Genomic DNA, 13,236 nt, shown 5'->3' with positions numbered 1-13,236 from the left:
TAATGGAGTCGACAAGGCTTTTGTGTATCCCCGTTTTTGTGCAACGTATTGTCATTCGAGATCAGTCCTGTTGATAGGGTCATTGTCTTCTGAATATATCTATTTTCAGACTCTTCTGTTACAATCCCTCCTTTATAGTCTCTTGAGCTAACTTTAAAGTTCTTCAGTTTGATGTGTCTTGTGAAATTAACTTGATGTCTGCGGTGGGCCTCAACCACCACGGTTTGTTTTCATAAGCACCTTGGAGACTTTAAATATCGTTCTCTCAGAAATAGTCCCTTGTTCGCACAACCATTCAGTCATCAGGCCACAAAGACCTGCTGGGGATGGTGTCGGTCAGGAAGCATTTCATGGAAAGTAGTACATTATTACCTAATGCTAATAACTGGTTAGTGCAATGAGGAAGGAGGGCCCATATTTGGGGTTCCTATGGCTAGCAGTATGTGGGTTATTCAAGCACTTCCAGGATGAGCACCAGGGTTCTTCTAGACGTCTGTCATTTGCATTTAAAAACATTTGATTCCTGTTGATAGAGGAGAAAGGGTCGTTCACTAATGCCAACTTATTTTTAGCAAGGCAATCTAAATGTCCTTATGGTGAGATTCCTAATCTGTCCGTTCTGTCTTCCGCGTCTCAATTCCATTTTAGGCAGATTACTCTCCTTCTATGAGGAACAATTTAGTTTATAAAGATTTCCCAGCAGGCAGCGCGGATCCCGAACATATCTTCTTGCCCCATGACCCATGACTCGCCCAAGACTATTGGAGATATTAACCTTGCACCTCATGGATACACACACCCCGGAATAGCTGTTAATGTGGCCCAACACAAACCTGAGCCTACTCAAGCTGCAATTTTAAAAACTCAGCCCCGTAGTTCTCCATGTGCGTGCTGTGGACACCGTTCCACAGAGCTGGCCGGGGAGAAAGAGCTCCCACTCTCCACAGCGAGTACCCAATGGTGTCTGTGGGATCGCTCGACTCGCCAGGTTGTCTGCAGCCTGGCGTTCTTCAGAGCTGAGCGGCCTGCCTGCCGTCCCGAGTTCTTCCACAGTGGGTCATCGCTGAGGAAGGACTTGAGCCCGAGGGTTAGGCTTGAGTGTGTCCTCCTTGAGCGTGGTCTTACAGGCACTGTTTGCTTAGCTAGAGAGGTGGCGTTGCTAAGAACGGGGGTAAGGGCAGCTTGAGGTCTTGTGGAGTCCCACACTGTCGTAGACAGCAGGAAGAAACATCGTACCGTTGTCAGCTAGGGTCTGGGGTGTGAGACTTGGTGTTCCAGTTGGGCCTGGGCCTCTTAGAACTTCTATTTGTTCATTTATTTTGATGTTCATTTGCTCCAGCTGCCTTCTCAAGTCTCGGTAAAGCTACGGTTCCCACTTCAGCGTGTCACCTTTTATATCACGAAGGCCTTGACCTCTAGGGTTAGAGGTAATTTGACGTCGGTGGCAGATAAAATAATAAAATCACCCCTTTACTCAAACTGACCCCCAACAACTGTTCCCTCCCCGTCCCGAACCATCCCAGACTCTTAAAAGCATACAGGCCCATGTTGTACCGTCGTTTCCTTCCGGGTGTATGAGTGCATATACCGTGTTTCCATCTTCTCAATATTTGATAGCTAGGTTTGATTTCCAAAGGCAGGGTTGGGAGAACAAGTTGTCAAAACTTTGTTTTCTCCAGGAAGGACCTTTGGTAGGATGCCATTGGTGCGCATTCTCGTGTTTCTGCGGCTGTATAGAACATATGTGTAGCAAAGTTGGCCTTCATCCTGCATTGTCTTTATGGCTCTCTGGCCTTCATCCTGCGTTGCCTTTTCTCTCTGTCTCCACATACACATGCCTCTTCGTCTGTGACGGCAGTGACCAGAGAGAAGAAGGCATAGGGCTTTTGGACTTGGGAGCTAGCGACCTCGTTGGCAGGAGACACGGAGCCCCTGACAGTCTTCACCTGTGCCCGTGGGAAGCTGTTGGGGGGGTGACAGAGCGCTTGCGTTGTGAAGTGTGAAGATAGGGGTACTCCCACACCCACACCTCTGTGGGAGTACGCTCGTTCCATTTGGGCCTTTGCCTCCTCTCCAAGTTGGGGTATGTGAAGACCCAGGAGGGCATTGCTCCCATAGCCTTTGACCTCGGGAGATGGTCACTCCATTGCCAGTTAATGCCAATTCTAGCAGGGTGCTTGAGTGACAGGGACTTGCACACTTAAAGAGGGAGAGGCTGTGTATATGGCCTGGGCATTTGTCTGTCCTGACTCTGAGACGTCTTTCTCCAAGACTCTATCCTACGTGACCACACATGCAGTTGTGCACACGTGTGGGTTATGTACGAGCATGCACCCACTCACACAAACCCATCGCATTTTTGGAAGACTGCTGGTGGAAAGGTGTTGCATGCGTTTGTATGTTATAGGATGCTACCTGGGTTTGGGGAGGAACTGGGCTTGCTTTTAATGATTTTGAAAAAATGGTAGGTAGCTTGCCTGGAGGCAGGATTACAGCTGCTTTGCCTCCGCTGTAAGTTGTTAGAACGTAATTCAAGTGTAACTAGTTCCATCTCAGTCACCTCACCTTCTGAGGTGAGAATTGTTGATGGTGCTTAGAAGGCACATCAGCACGACCCATGAAGACCCTTCTGCTTCTCTCCAAGGTGACGGTCATGTGTGTGTGGGCTGTTTGCTTGGTTGGATGGCTGCTGCTATTGTTTTCTGTTGGCCTTGATGTTACGTGTGTGTGTGTGTGTGTGTGTGAGAGAGAGAGAGAGAGAGAGAGAGAGAGAGAGAGAGAGAGAGAGAGAGAGAGAGAGGAGAGAGATGAGGATTCCTCCCACTAGCTTGTACTACTTTGCTTGTTTTTGTAAACGGACTGTTGTTGGCATCTCTGTCAAACGGATTCTTTATTCCTATGAAGATGTAGCATTTTCTCGGAGAACCCTGAACTACTGGTTTTTTAATAGCTGGGTTTCAGTTTAAGTTTCTCTTCCCCACTCCACGCTGCGGCTGCATGGGACCTGGGCAGGCTAACGGATCTGCAGAGTGATGGCACGGGTCATTCCATGGTCAAGTTCTGCTCTCCCTTGGGGACTCATGGGTGATCTTTTCTATACTTTCAGTGGAGGAGAAAAGTAGCCTCAGAACTCAACCACATGTATTAGGGCTCTGCAGAGACAGAGCCAACTGAATGTTGTGTGGGGGCATAGAAAGTGATTTGGCGTCAGGAACAGCCCCACTCAGTTAGGCTGACAGGTCCAAGCATCTGAGATTGGCACACAGGACACTCAGGAGGGCCGAGCACAGCATTTTAGTTTAGTCAAAGAACCAAGGACTGGCAGAGGAGGGGTGGGACGTCCTTCTGAAGCCTGATGTCTCTATACCTAGGAAGGAGAAGTGTTTTAGCCATGCTCAAAGGCAATTAGACAGAATTCTTTCTCCCATCCAGGGGTCCGTTTTCTGATTTCTATAGGCCTTCATCTGTGGCTGGAAGGGGCCCTACCTGTACTTGAGCAGACAGTGTACTTAACCTAGTCCATCCATTCAAATGTTAAACTCATCCGAAGTACATCAGAATCTTTTTGTTTTGTTTGTTTTTACTTTTTATTTTATTTTATTTTTTTCTTGCCTCCGTCCTCCAAGACAGGGTTTCCCTGGCTGTCCTGGAACCAGGCTTACTTCAAACTGAGACATCCTCTTGCTTCTGCTTCCTGAGTGCTGGGATTAAAGGCATGCACTCCAACCGCCCTCACTTTACTTTTTATTTTTATTTTTTTCTTGTGTCAGGGATTGAGCTGAGAGCCTTGAACATATTAGGCATACGCTGAGCTACATCCAAGCCAAGAATAATGTTTGGACAAATATCTGGACACCCTGGGCACAGTCTAGTCCAACAAACATGTAAAACTGATTAAAGACACAGAACCAATAGATTGTACATATAGTACATATAATAAAAAACGTCTTCATATAAAGAATTGGCTTACACAGTTATAAAGGCTGGGACCTTCTGGAGTCAAAAGTAAAGCGTGTAGTCTTTTTATTTTTAACCCCCAGCCTGGATTTTTCCAGAGGTGAATAGGGGTTGGCCAATTTTACTCTGATATTATTTTATGCAAAATGTTTCTGATTGTTTTAGTGTTTTTAGGGCTTGTTGTTTTATTTTGTTTAATTGTTGCCCAGCTTTTTTTCCTGTACTTCCCATTTGTGTGTGTGTTTGTGTGTGTGTGTGTGTGTGTGTGTGTGTTGAGCGCGCGTGCGTGCGAGAGAGCAGGTGGGTGTTTCCCAGTAGAGCAGTTTGTGTGTTTTAACTTGCTGGCCTCTACTCTATCACATGACTTTGACTATCACCAGCATCTTACGGAAGGAGGCAGTCAGGGCACAAGGAAGTATGATAGGGGAATATGCAGATACCACTGGACTTTGTGGGTGTTCCCCGCAGCTGTGTACAGATCTGCCTAACACGTCTTGTTGCTAGGCGTTAGGCACCTAAACCCTCCGTCCCCTCCATATTAGGCCTTCCATATTAGTGTGTTACGTGCTATAGCCCCTTAAATTTACCTTCCTTCTTGGGAGGGCACCCCCTTCAGAAACCCACCCACACCTAAGCAGTATTTCCTGAATCCAGGGCCACTGCCGAGGATATGTGACTCTCCACTTCCAGATCCACGTTCCTGATTTGGTCAGGGCTGCAGTGGTTTTGATGGGGACTCTGGAGGACAACAGCAGGAGAGCAGGACAGCTGGCTCTACCTGGTGTGTGGCAGGCGGAGTCTGACCAAGTGGCACTCCAACCCTGGGGCAGGAGGGATCTCACAGACGCCGGCCTTCTTCTCTACAAGAGTGTCCGTCCCTCTTTCTCTTCTAGGGTTCCTGAGCTCGGTCTACGATGACTGTGTGCTCTGCTCACAATCTCTTCCTCTCTCTCCATCCCTAATGCAAGGTAGCCCGAGAACACGAATGTGTGCAGATCCATAACTGAGAAGTCAGGGCAAGGAGATGGCTCATGTGGCTGGATCCAGGGGCCCGCGTTTGAAAAAAAATATTTCCCAGGAGCCTCTTGCTTTGCTGTCCTCCAAGCTGACTTTATTGCACAGAAGCTACCTCGAGTCCAGGGAGACCTTCGTCCCTTAATGTCAGTGACTTGGCTTTGGGCTGTTCCCTGTGGTAAGAGGTTGCAGCATGCAGGGCGGATGCACACCGAGTGAGCCTGTCCATGCCTCAGGCTGGGGGCGGCAGTGCGCTCGACCTCAGCTAATAGCTCCATAGATAGCATAGTCAGGTGAGTGTCTCCTACCTAATTTAAGAAAGGCCACAGAGCACAAAACCCAGTGTGCTAATCCATCACTCTTAGCACCTGCTTGTTCTTTGCACCCCTTAGCCACAAAGCCCTTCCCTTCCCGGGACTCGTGCGTGCGTGCGTGCGTGCGTGCGTGCGGGGCTTCTAAGACTTCTAATGCCCTAAACTTTTCAAGGACTGTATAACTCATTCTATTCTGTGAAAATACTAAAGTGGGGACAGGTGAATCCTTCAAGTTCAAAACCGTTGGCTCATCACACAGAGGGAATATGACCACCACATTTGGCTCTGAGATTCCCTGGCTCCTAAGCACAGACGGTATCTAGGGTTAGTGAGAGAGAGAGAGAGAGAGAGAGAGAGAGAGAGAGAGAGAGCACTTTAAGAGGATAGGATAGGTGGTGAGGAGGCCCCCATGGAAAATAACAGACAATGCACTTGAAGGCAGCCCCTTGCTCGCTGCATGCATAACTCCAGTATTTCTTTCCCAAGCTCCCTTCTCCAGTCGCTTGCCCCTGGAAGACTTGCTTTTGTGGTAGTTGCTTTGCTAGCCAATAAAGCAAGGAGTTAAGCATTAAGCCTTTACATTGCCGGGCTCCTCCCAGAATGGCTGGAGGGTTCCCTGTGCTGCCCTTGAAGGCAGCACTCAGGTGAGTCAGTGCAGCAGACATGAGGGCTAAGCGCAGCCCCCTCCACTGCGAAGCTGGGCTGATCCTTCTGAGGGGCTCACACAGCGTGTGACTCGCCCCCTTTTTACCAGTGAGTGCCGTGAAGGCCCTGCTCTGTGATAGCAAACCAGCTCCCTTCCTGACCCTTGGCTGCTGTTCCTGGACAGCCACCCCCCCCCCCCCCCCGCTTTCAGCAGTCGATTCTCCTTTGTCACCTGGGTTAGCTCAGTTTGCCTTGGATGGCTGTAGTACCCCAAAAACAACCCAGGACAATGTGGAAAGATGGTGTTGTGACTGGTGGCCTTGTAGGCAGCCCCAGGGCTGTGGCTCCCAATCTTTACTTTTATTGATTTGTCTTCTTGAATCATCTCTAGGCTTCTGGGCTGGGTGAGTTTACTCACACATCTTTTGCCATGAGCATAAAAAGATATAGTTCCCCTTTTCTCTCCCTCCCTCCCTCCCTTCCCTCCCTCCCTGCCTGTCTCCCTCCCTCCCGTGTTGGAGATGTAGTTCTTGCATAGATAGCATGTTCAAAGACCCTGGGTTCAACCCCCAGGAGCACCAGAAAACGAAACCAACCGACTTGAAAAACCTGGAATGGCATTTGCTCATTGGGAGTAGCCCCTTTTTCACACCCCTAAATCCCACCTCTATGCTCTCTACCTTGTAACAAATGGAGCTGTAACAAATTTCTCACCAGGCATATGGGTCTACACAGCGGCCATTTGCTGGAGTTGGCTAAACAACAGTCTGTCCTGTCCCTCTACCTGTGTGACCTTGGGCATGCTCCTTAACGTCTCTGAGTCAGTTTCCTCCTCTGGGAAATGGGCAGAACGCTCTTACCCCCCACATAGTGGTTGTGAGAGCTATTGGAGTAGTCAGCACCGTCCCTCTCTAGGGGCCCGGATGGAGAGGGCAGCTTTTGGGAGCTGACACCTCACTGAGTAGACTTTCCTTCCGAGTGTTTTCCTGGACACAGGGGGCCTGCAGCTCCCCGTCCACAGAGGGGTCCCGTGCGGTGCTGTTGTGGTTTCTTTCAGAAGGCTGTAGTCTGGGGGTGAGCCCCAACAGTTCAAGTAGTGAATGCAGCCATGCATGAGTATGTATGACCGTACGGTGTACACACATATAAAGCGCGTATGCCTACAAGGTGCAAATGCCAGCTAACCCGCAAGGCTCATCCCAATAGAGGCTTCGGTAAGGTAAGTTAAGAGAGAAGGCTCAGCCACGTGGCTGGCTGCTTAGAGGAAGGAGCAAACATGCGCGTTATGGGCTGATGCAGTTAGGGCTGGGCACGGTGGGAAGGTGTGGTAGGAAGAAGACTGCACGAGGAGGCCATGCTTGAGATGCCTCTCGGGGTCTCCGGCTGCGTGGCAGGGAGGCGAGGAGAGTTCTGTGCTCCTTTGGTTGCGGGACACCTAGGGAGACACGGGTTAGGTGGAGAGTCAGGCTGGGGGCTGTATGCCTGGGTGACGCGGCCCTTCTCCTGGCGGAGCCTGACTCTGTTCCCCTTTCTTCCTGGCAGCAGAGCCCCTTCCCCTGCTGCACTCAGGGACATGCCTGTCAGCACGGCTACCCCCCCTCAGACTTCACTGTCAGCACGCACGTCTTCAGGGACATGCAAAGCAGCCGCTCCTTACACAAGGTTGGGGAGCCCTGGTGTCTGGAGGTAGGTCTCGGAGCAGAATGACGGTATGAGATGAGACAGCCCTGAAATGAGCCACCCATCCAAAGTTTACCTCACAGGAGGGTAGGGCCCATGCGTCCACCCTCCATCCCCGAGCTCTCCCGGGGTCACTTTCGTCTCAGATGCCACGATGTCTGGCCATGCTGACCACTGATAGGGAAAGCATGGCCATAAAACCGCCACTTTACAAGAGGAGGGCGGAGGCGGCTCTAGGGTGGACATCGGTGATGCCTAGCTGGCTTGTAAAGGCCACATGGCCCAGCGTCACACGCGAGAATGCACGCTGCTCCATCAGTCTTGGACCGAGAGAGTAATTCCCTGGGCGCTCTTAGTGGCTCCCACTGGAAGGGAAGGTGCCACCTCAACTTTGCAGTTGCTACGAGCAATTAGCGGTTCTATAGTATAGATTTTCTTTTCAAATTCAGGGTGCTGAGAAATGCCTCCCACCCACAAGATCCCTGGCTAGCAGAGGCAGGCACAGCCCAATGACTGCTCACAGATGTTGTTCTCCAAGGACAGGAAGCATTGTTAATTTCCTTTAAATAATTCAATGCAGTGTCAATACCCCACACTGACTCCATGCTCCAGAGTGACAGCTCTCTTCAAATTAGTAGTCCCAAGAATAAAGAACTTGCAGAACATTCTTTTATCTTCAGGAAAGCAAACATCAATGCAGACTTTCAAAAAAAAATTAAAGTAACTCTTAGATTTAGATAGAAGATGATGTTTTGGTTTTCATGAATATTCACAAGCCAATTAGCGGAGTCTTTTTTAAACCGGCGATTGTGTCCCTACTAGGTGCTGAGTGTGTGCTATGTGCTGAAGGGTACTGGGTTAGAAATCAGGGCTTCTCTAGTGGGCAGAACGGACACCTGGAGAGATATGGAGCATGCGCACTTAGGTCTTGCGTCTAGAGAGGGAAACCGTGGGAGAAATCACGTTAAAACCCTTGTTCTACTTAAGAAACAGTAAACAGCCATTTAGAAGAACCAGCGACACACAGAAAAACACAAGGATGGAGAGTCACACCCAGACCCTGTACTGCCTGTGGATCATCTCATTTCTCATGAGTTTCTTTAGTCATTCATGTTCACAAACTTCAGAAACAGTTGGGGGTGGTCCTGACACAGTTTTGCGTTCTCTCGGCCACTCTAAGGGCAAGGGATGCTGTCCTATGTTACAGGGATGCTGTCCTATGTTACAGGGATGCTGTCCTGTGTTACAGGGATGCGGTCCTTTGTTAGGGCATGTGCTAGGAAAACTTCCGTCAGTGTCCTTGGAATTCCTACGCTCTAACCATTACTCTTCATCCAAGTGGGGATAAAACAGACTGGTATTCTGGGGGCGTCGAACCTCTCATGTTCTCTTGTCTCTGGCATGCCTTTAATTGGACTGTACTTATACTCCATTACCCGGTACATGTGTGAGTGTGTGTGGGTGTGGGTGTGTGTGCGCGCGCGCGCGCGCGCGAGCGCACGCGCACGCACGTGCTCAGCTGGTTCTGCATGGCAGGGCACTCTGCAGCGGCTGTGACCTTGCTGAGGCTTTTCATAGCAGATCCTGCCTGGTCAGCTTTTCCTAAGCATAGCAGCTCATTCTGACTGTTGAGGATAAGGCTAGCCCATCAGGCCTGGCAGATAAGGCTAGCCCACTGGGTCTGGCAAAAGCAACTCATTAACCTTTGGTCAGAGTTGGGACTTGAATAAAGGAGAACCAGGTGCCTGTTTTGATATGAGGAAATGGAAGCAGAAAGACAAGCTTCCTTGTAGCTCAAGATTTGCAGGAGCCGATTAGGAATCCCGGCGCCAGTGGCCTTCAACATTTCTTCTGCTTGTCCTTAGGGCAGAAGAGTAAGAAAAAAAAGCCACATTTCCCGATGAAGGGTAAACTCACAGAATGTGAAACGGCTGGTCACAAAGGTGCCGAGTATTAGCAAGTCACCGAACTGGCCTATGCCTCAGTTTCCCCAGCCCGCAGACAGGCTGTATATAAAGCCAGTACTTGTGGGAGAGCTAGTGTGTCCACAGAGCAAGCATGAAGGAGAGCCGAGACATGCCTGGGCATCTTTGCCATGGACTAGTCACCGACCTACAACGGTCTGCCTGGCTGCGTATGCTGCGACTCTTCCTGCGTGGAGAATGATGTTTAACATTGTTAGTACTCTATACTTCAGGAATTCGGGCGGAGTGTGAAAATCCTGACCTGTGGTGTGAGCATTCCAGAAGCGGCTCTAGGGAGCTAGATGATTGGCAGTCACCAAGCAGTAAGTCCCCGAGTCCGTCACCTCTATTGGCAAGGCTCTCTCTCCTCGATGCGATGCCTGGATGTGTAAAAACCCTGGTAATGGAATACCAGCCAGGCTTGCTCCTCTGGGTACCCAGAGAGATCCTTTGACATTTCACACAGGCTTCCTGAGGTCTGGGGCACTGCTGTAAAGGAGTGTACTGCCGTATTAACTCTTTGGAAGCCCCAACAGCAGCCTTAAGAGGCGGCACTGCACACGCCCATTCTGCAAATAGAGGTAACTGAGCCAGAGCTATAGAGCAGCTTAGGATCACACAGATAGAGAGCAGGGCTGCCGTAAACTCCTCCCCCCCCACCCCCCCCACCCCCCCACCCCCCCCCCACCCCGCTAATGAAAGACGCAATGTTGTCGTTCGCGGTTTAGCATTTTCTCTGCTTTCCAGAGAAAGGGTGCATTTGGTCCTGTTGGCCACCTGCATTCTTGGGGACAGGAGTGAGTGTCTCAGTTAGGGGGCCTTCCACATCATCTCCGAGTAACACCCATTGTCCTCCTCTCCTCTTGCTTGTTACTGGGCTTAGGTCCTGACCTTTGCCATCTCTTCCTCTAGGGAATTCAGTAGACAGACTGGTTGAGTAAATATGACTAAGAGTCAACACCCACCTGGACAGGCGTGAGTCACCTCTTTGTAGTTAGCTATTCGTGTACATTTTAAAACTGGCCACACAAACTCACTGTACTGGGGCTGTGAACAGTGACAATAATAGGGTGTGACACAGCATAACTGCCTGCAGATAAGAGAGGGCTTGCCTGTAATTGCTTAGTCACCCCCACTGCCACTGAAATACTTGCAAACAAACTTCTTAAATAGTTCTTTGTCAGGAGCCTTCTCTCATTCCCCATTTCCTTCCTCTTTGGGGGCTCTATGAACTTTCCCCAGTCGGTGGCTGAGGAACCAGGAAGATGGTACACTCACTCTGTCTCCTCAGCTTTTATTTTTCCTTTTGGTTGACTTACCCTCTGGCTAGTGTTGAGCCTATTTTGACTTCACTTTTAGGTGTATGTCTTCAGAAAGGGCCAAATTAGGGATGCTCCTTACTCCTTAGCTTTGAAGCCTACACATGTAAGGGGGAAGGGCAGTTCAGCTCAGTCTGCAAAGCCAGTGTGGAGACGGGGAGGTTGACCAGTTGGACAGGGAAATGAAACTTTCCCTAGGTTTATTAGACCACAGCCTGCAAGTCTGTGGCTTCTTGTATGTCTGATTTCTGAAAAGCATGGTGGTATAGCTGGCTTTATTGTTGCTTATTCATCACTTAAAACAAATAAAGCTATTAGTTCGTTTCCCCGAGTTCTCTACTGTTCAGCTATATATGGAAAATGAGTGTGTGTGTGTGTGTGTGTGTGTTGATTTATAAGTTTTGTTATAACTCCAGATTAGCAAGCATCCAACTACCGCCCCCCCCCCACCAATAAAAAAAAGTAGAGTACTGCCCAATTAGAAGCAGCCCAAGCAACAATGTCAAATGCACCCCCTAAAGGAAAGTTTGATTTTGGATAAACTTCCAATGCTCCCTTCAACAGTCTCATAGGCGGACTCATGTTGTGTATGTTCCCCACTTGTTTTGAGACTTTTAAACATGAAATGCTCTCCTGTGCACGCAGTGGGGACCTTCGACTCCTCCTCCTAGCTGCCCATGCTAGAAGTGAGGACCACTTGCCTTCGCTCCCAAGCAAGGGTGACTCTTCTCCAGCTTTCACTGCTACAGGGCACTTGGCAGAGGGTGTATGGTGGAAATACTGGCGAGGGAAATTCTAGACCAGTTTGTAACGCCCCCCAAGTGTATGAACCGTGGTTTCCTTGTGCAACCTAGAATCCTTCTACAGAAAAACTCACCATCAGACCCCTCCTCCTATCTATACCCCTTTGACAGGGTATAGTCTCACCACCGTGGTCTTCTAGGCTAAATGAAGACGTGGGGTCCTTTGTACTCTGAAGTCCCACCTGGGTGTTTCTCATCCTAGTGTATGGGCGTGTGGTTCAGTTTCCACTCCACTCCTGTGGTCCTCACTGACTACAGAGTATGCATGTGTGAGGGTGTGTACCTCTTGGTACATGTGGGCAGTCACACGTGTGTGAAGAGGCCAGAAGTCATCCATGGGCATCTTTTCTGACTGCTTGTCAGTTTGGTTTTTCAGGGTCTCTTCACTGAACCTGGAGCTTTACTGCTTGTCTAGAGGATCTGGGCAGAGAGCATCAGGAATGTCCCTGCCTCCCAGTGCTGTGTAACTCAGCAATGGGCTTTTACGTGCATGCTGAGGCTCTGGGTTCAAGTCCTCAGGCTGGGCTCGGGACATTTTCCTGAGCCGTTTCCCCTACGTCTCCACACCCCCTCGCTTCGTTTCTACTTTGGGGGCCTTGTGGTAGAAGCCACATGACCCTTGATTAAGTCAGGATCGAGTTCTGGTTTACCCTGTCCTGACCCACTGCCGGTCACCTCTGCCCCGGCTGAGAATGAGGAACGAGGTGCCTTTTGTGTAGCCCACGTTGATGACTCTGTTAAAACCCTGGTGGGTGTGTGCATGTCTGAGCACACGCCTGTCTGTCCCTTTGTCTGAGCCTTTCTCTGAGATGCCCCCCAGCCCCGTGTGTGTGTGTGTGTGTGTGTGTGTGTGTGTACATGTTCTCATGCAAGTGGGGTTCACAGAACAATACTGGGTGTCATCCCCTCTGCCTTTTCTTTGTAAGACATGGTCGCTTACTGGCCTGGAGCTGCTAGGTGAGTTTGGCCGGCCTGTGATTCCTGGGGACGCTGCTGTCCTCACCTCCACTGGGGTCACAAATTTGTGTCATCTCCATGCTTGGCTATTTTTATGTAGGATCTGGGGGAATCAAGCCCAGGTCTTAACGCTTGCAGGGCTTTGCCTGCCGAGCGGCCTCCCCACCCGCAAACTTTTATTTTGAAGGAGTGCTGACTTGATTTATTTTTTCTCCCTCCAAAGGCTCGTTTTTAATGACTGATGTCTTCCCCTCCCCATCTCTAGGCCCTCTTGGACACACAGAGGGAATCCCTGTTTTGCCCTCCCCCCCCCCCCCCCGCCCCAGCGGTTTCTTAGCTATCAGTGCGTCTCCACTGGCCTTTCCTGTTCTTCTCTGTGAGATGCTCCGGCCTGCACGCTAGGGTGCTTTGGGCCACCTTGTGGACTTACGAGAATTCAGGCTGATGCTCATGGTGGCATTAGTGAGGGCGACGATGTGCTATTGCTGTCTGCAGAGGCAGCGGGGTGGAATGAAACAAACCTTTGGAACCGTCTGTGTTGAATTATCTGTCGTTTCGCAAATGCCAGGATAGACAACCAAGA

General features: G+C 50.0%; 1 protein-coding gene across 45 annotated transcripts in view; it reads left to right on the top strand.

Moving 5' to 3' along the window:
• Tcf7l2 (transcription factor 7 like 2) overlaps window positions 1-13,236 on the top strand; it is a 191,720-nt gene that overhangs the window by 114,514 nt on the left and 63,970 nt on the right. For 19 of the 45 annotated variants that reach the window (XM_040742487.1, XM_040742509.1, XM_040742490.1 and 16 more), the window contains one exon: window positions 7,476-7,616. The exons of the other annotated variants lie outside the window; for them this stretch is intronic. In XM_040742487.1, the coding sequence (XP_040598421.1) occupies window positions 7,476-7,616 (141 nt within the window). The remainder of the gene's footprint in view (window positions 1-7,475; window positions 7,617-13,236) is intronic. 45 annotated transcript variants of the gene reach the window in all.

This window comes from Mesocricetus auratus, unplaced genomic scaffold, assembly GCF_017639785.1.
Source record: "Mesocricetus auratus isolate SY011 unplaced genomic scaffold, BCM_Maur_2.0 Super-Scaffold_4256, whole genome shotgun sequence".
Classification (NCBI taxonomy): domain Eukaryota; kingdom Metazoa; phylum Chordata; class Mammalia; order Rodentia; family Cricetidae; genus Mesocricetus; species Mesocricetus auratus.
The sequence above is the reverse complement of the archived record's forward strand: the minus strand, read 5'-3'. Positions and strand labels throughout refer to the sequence as shown.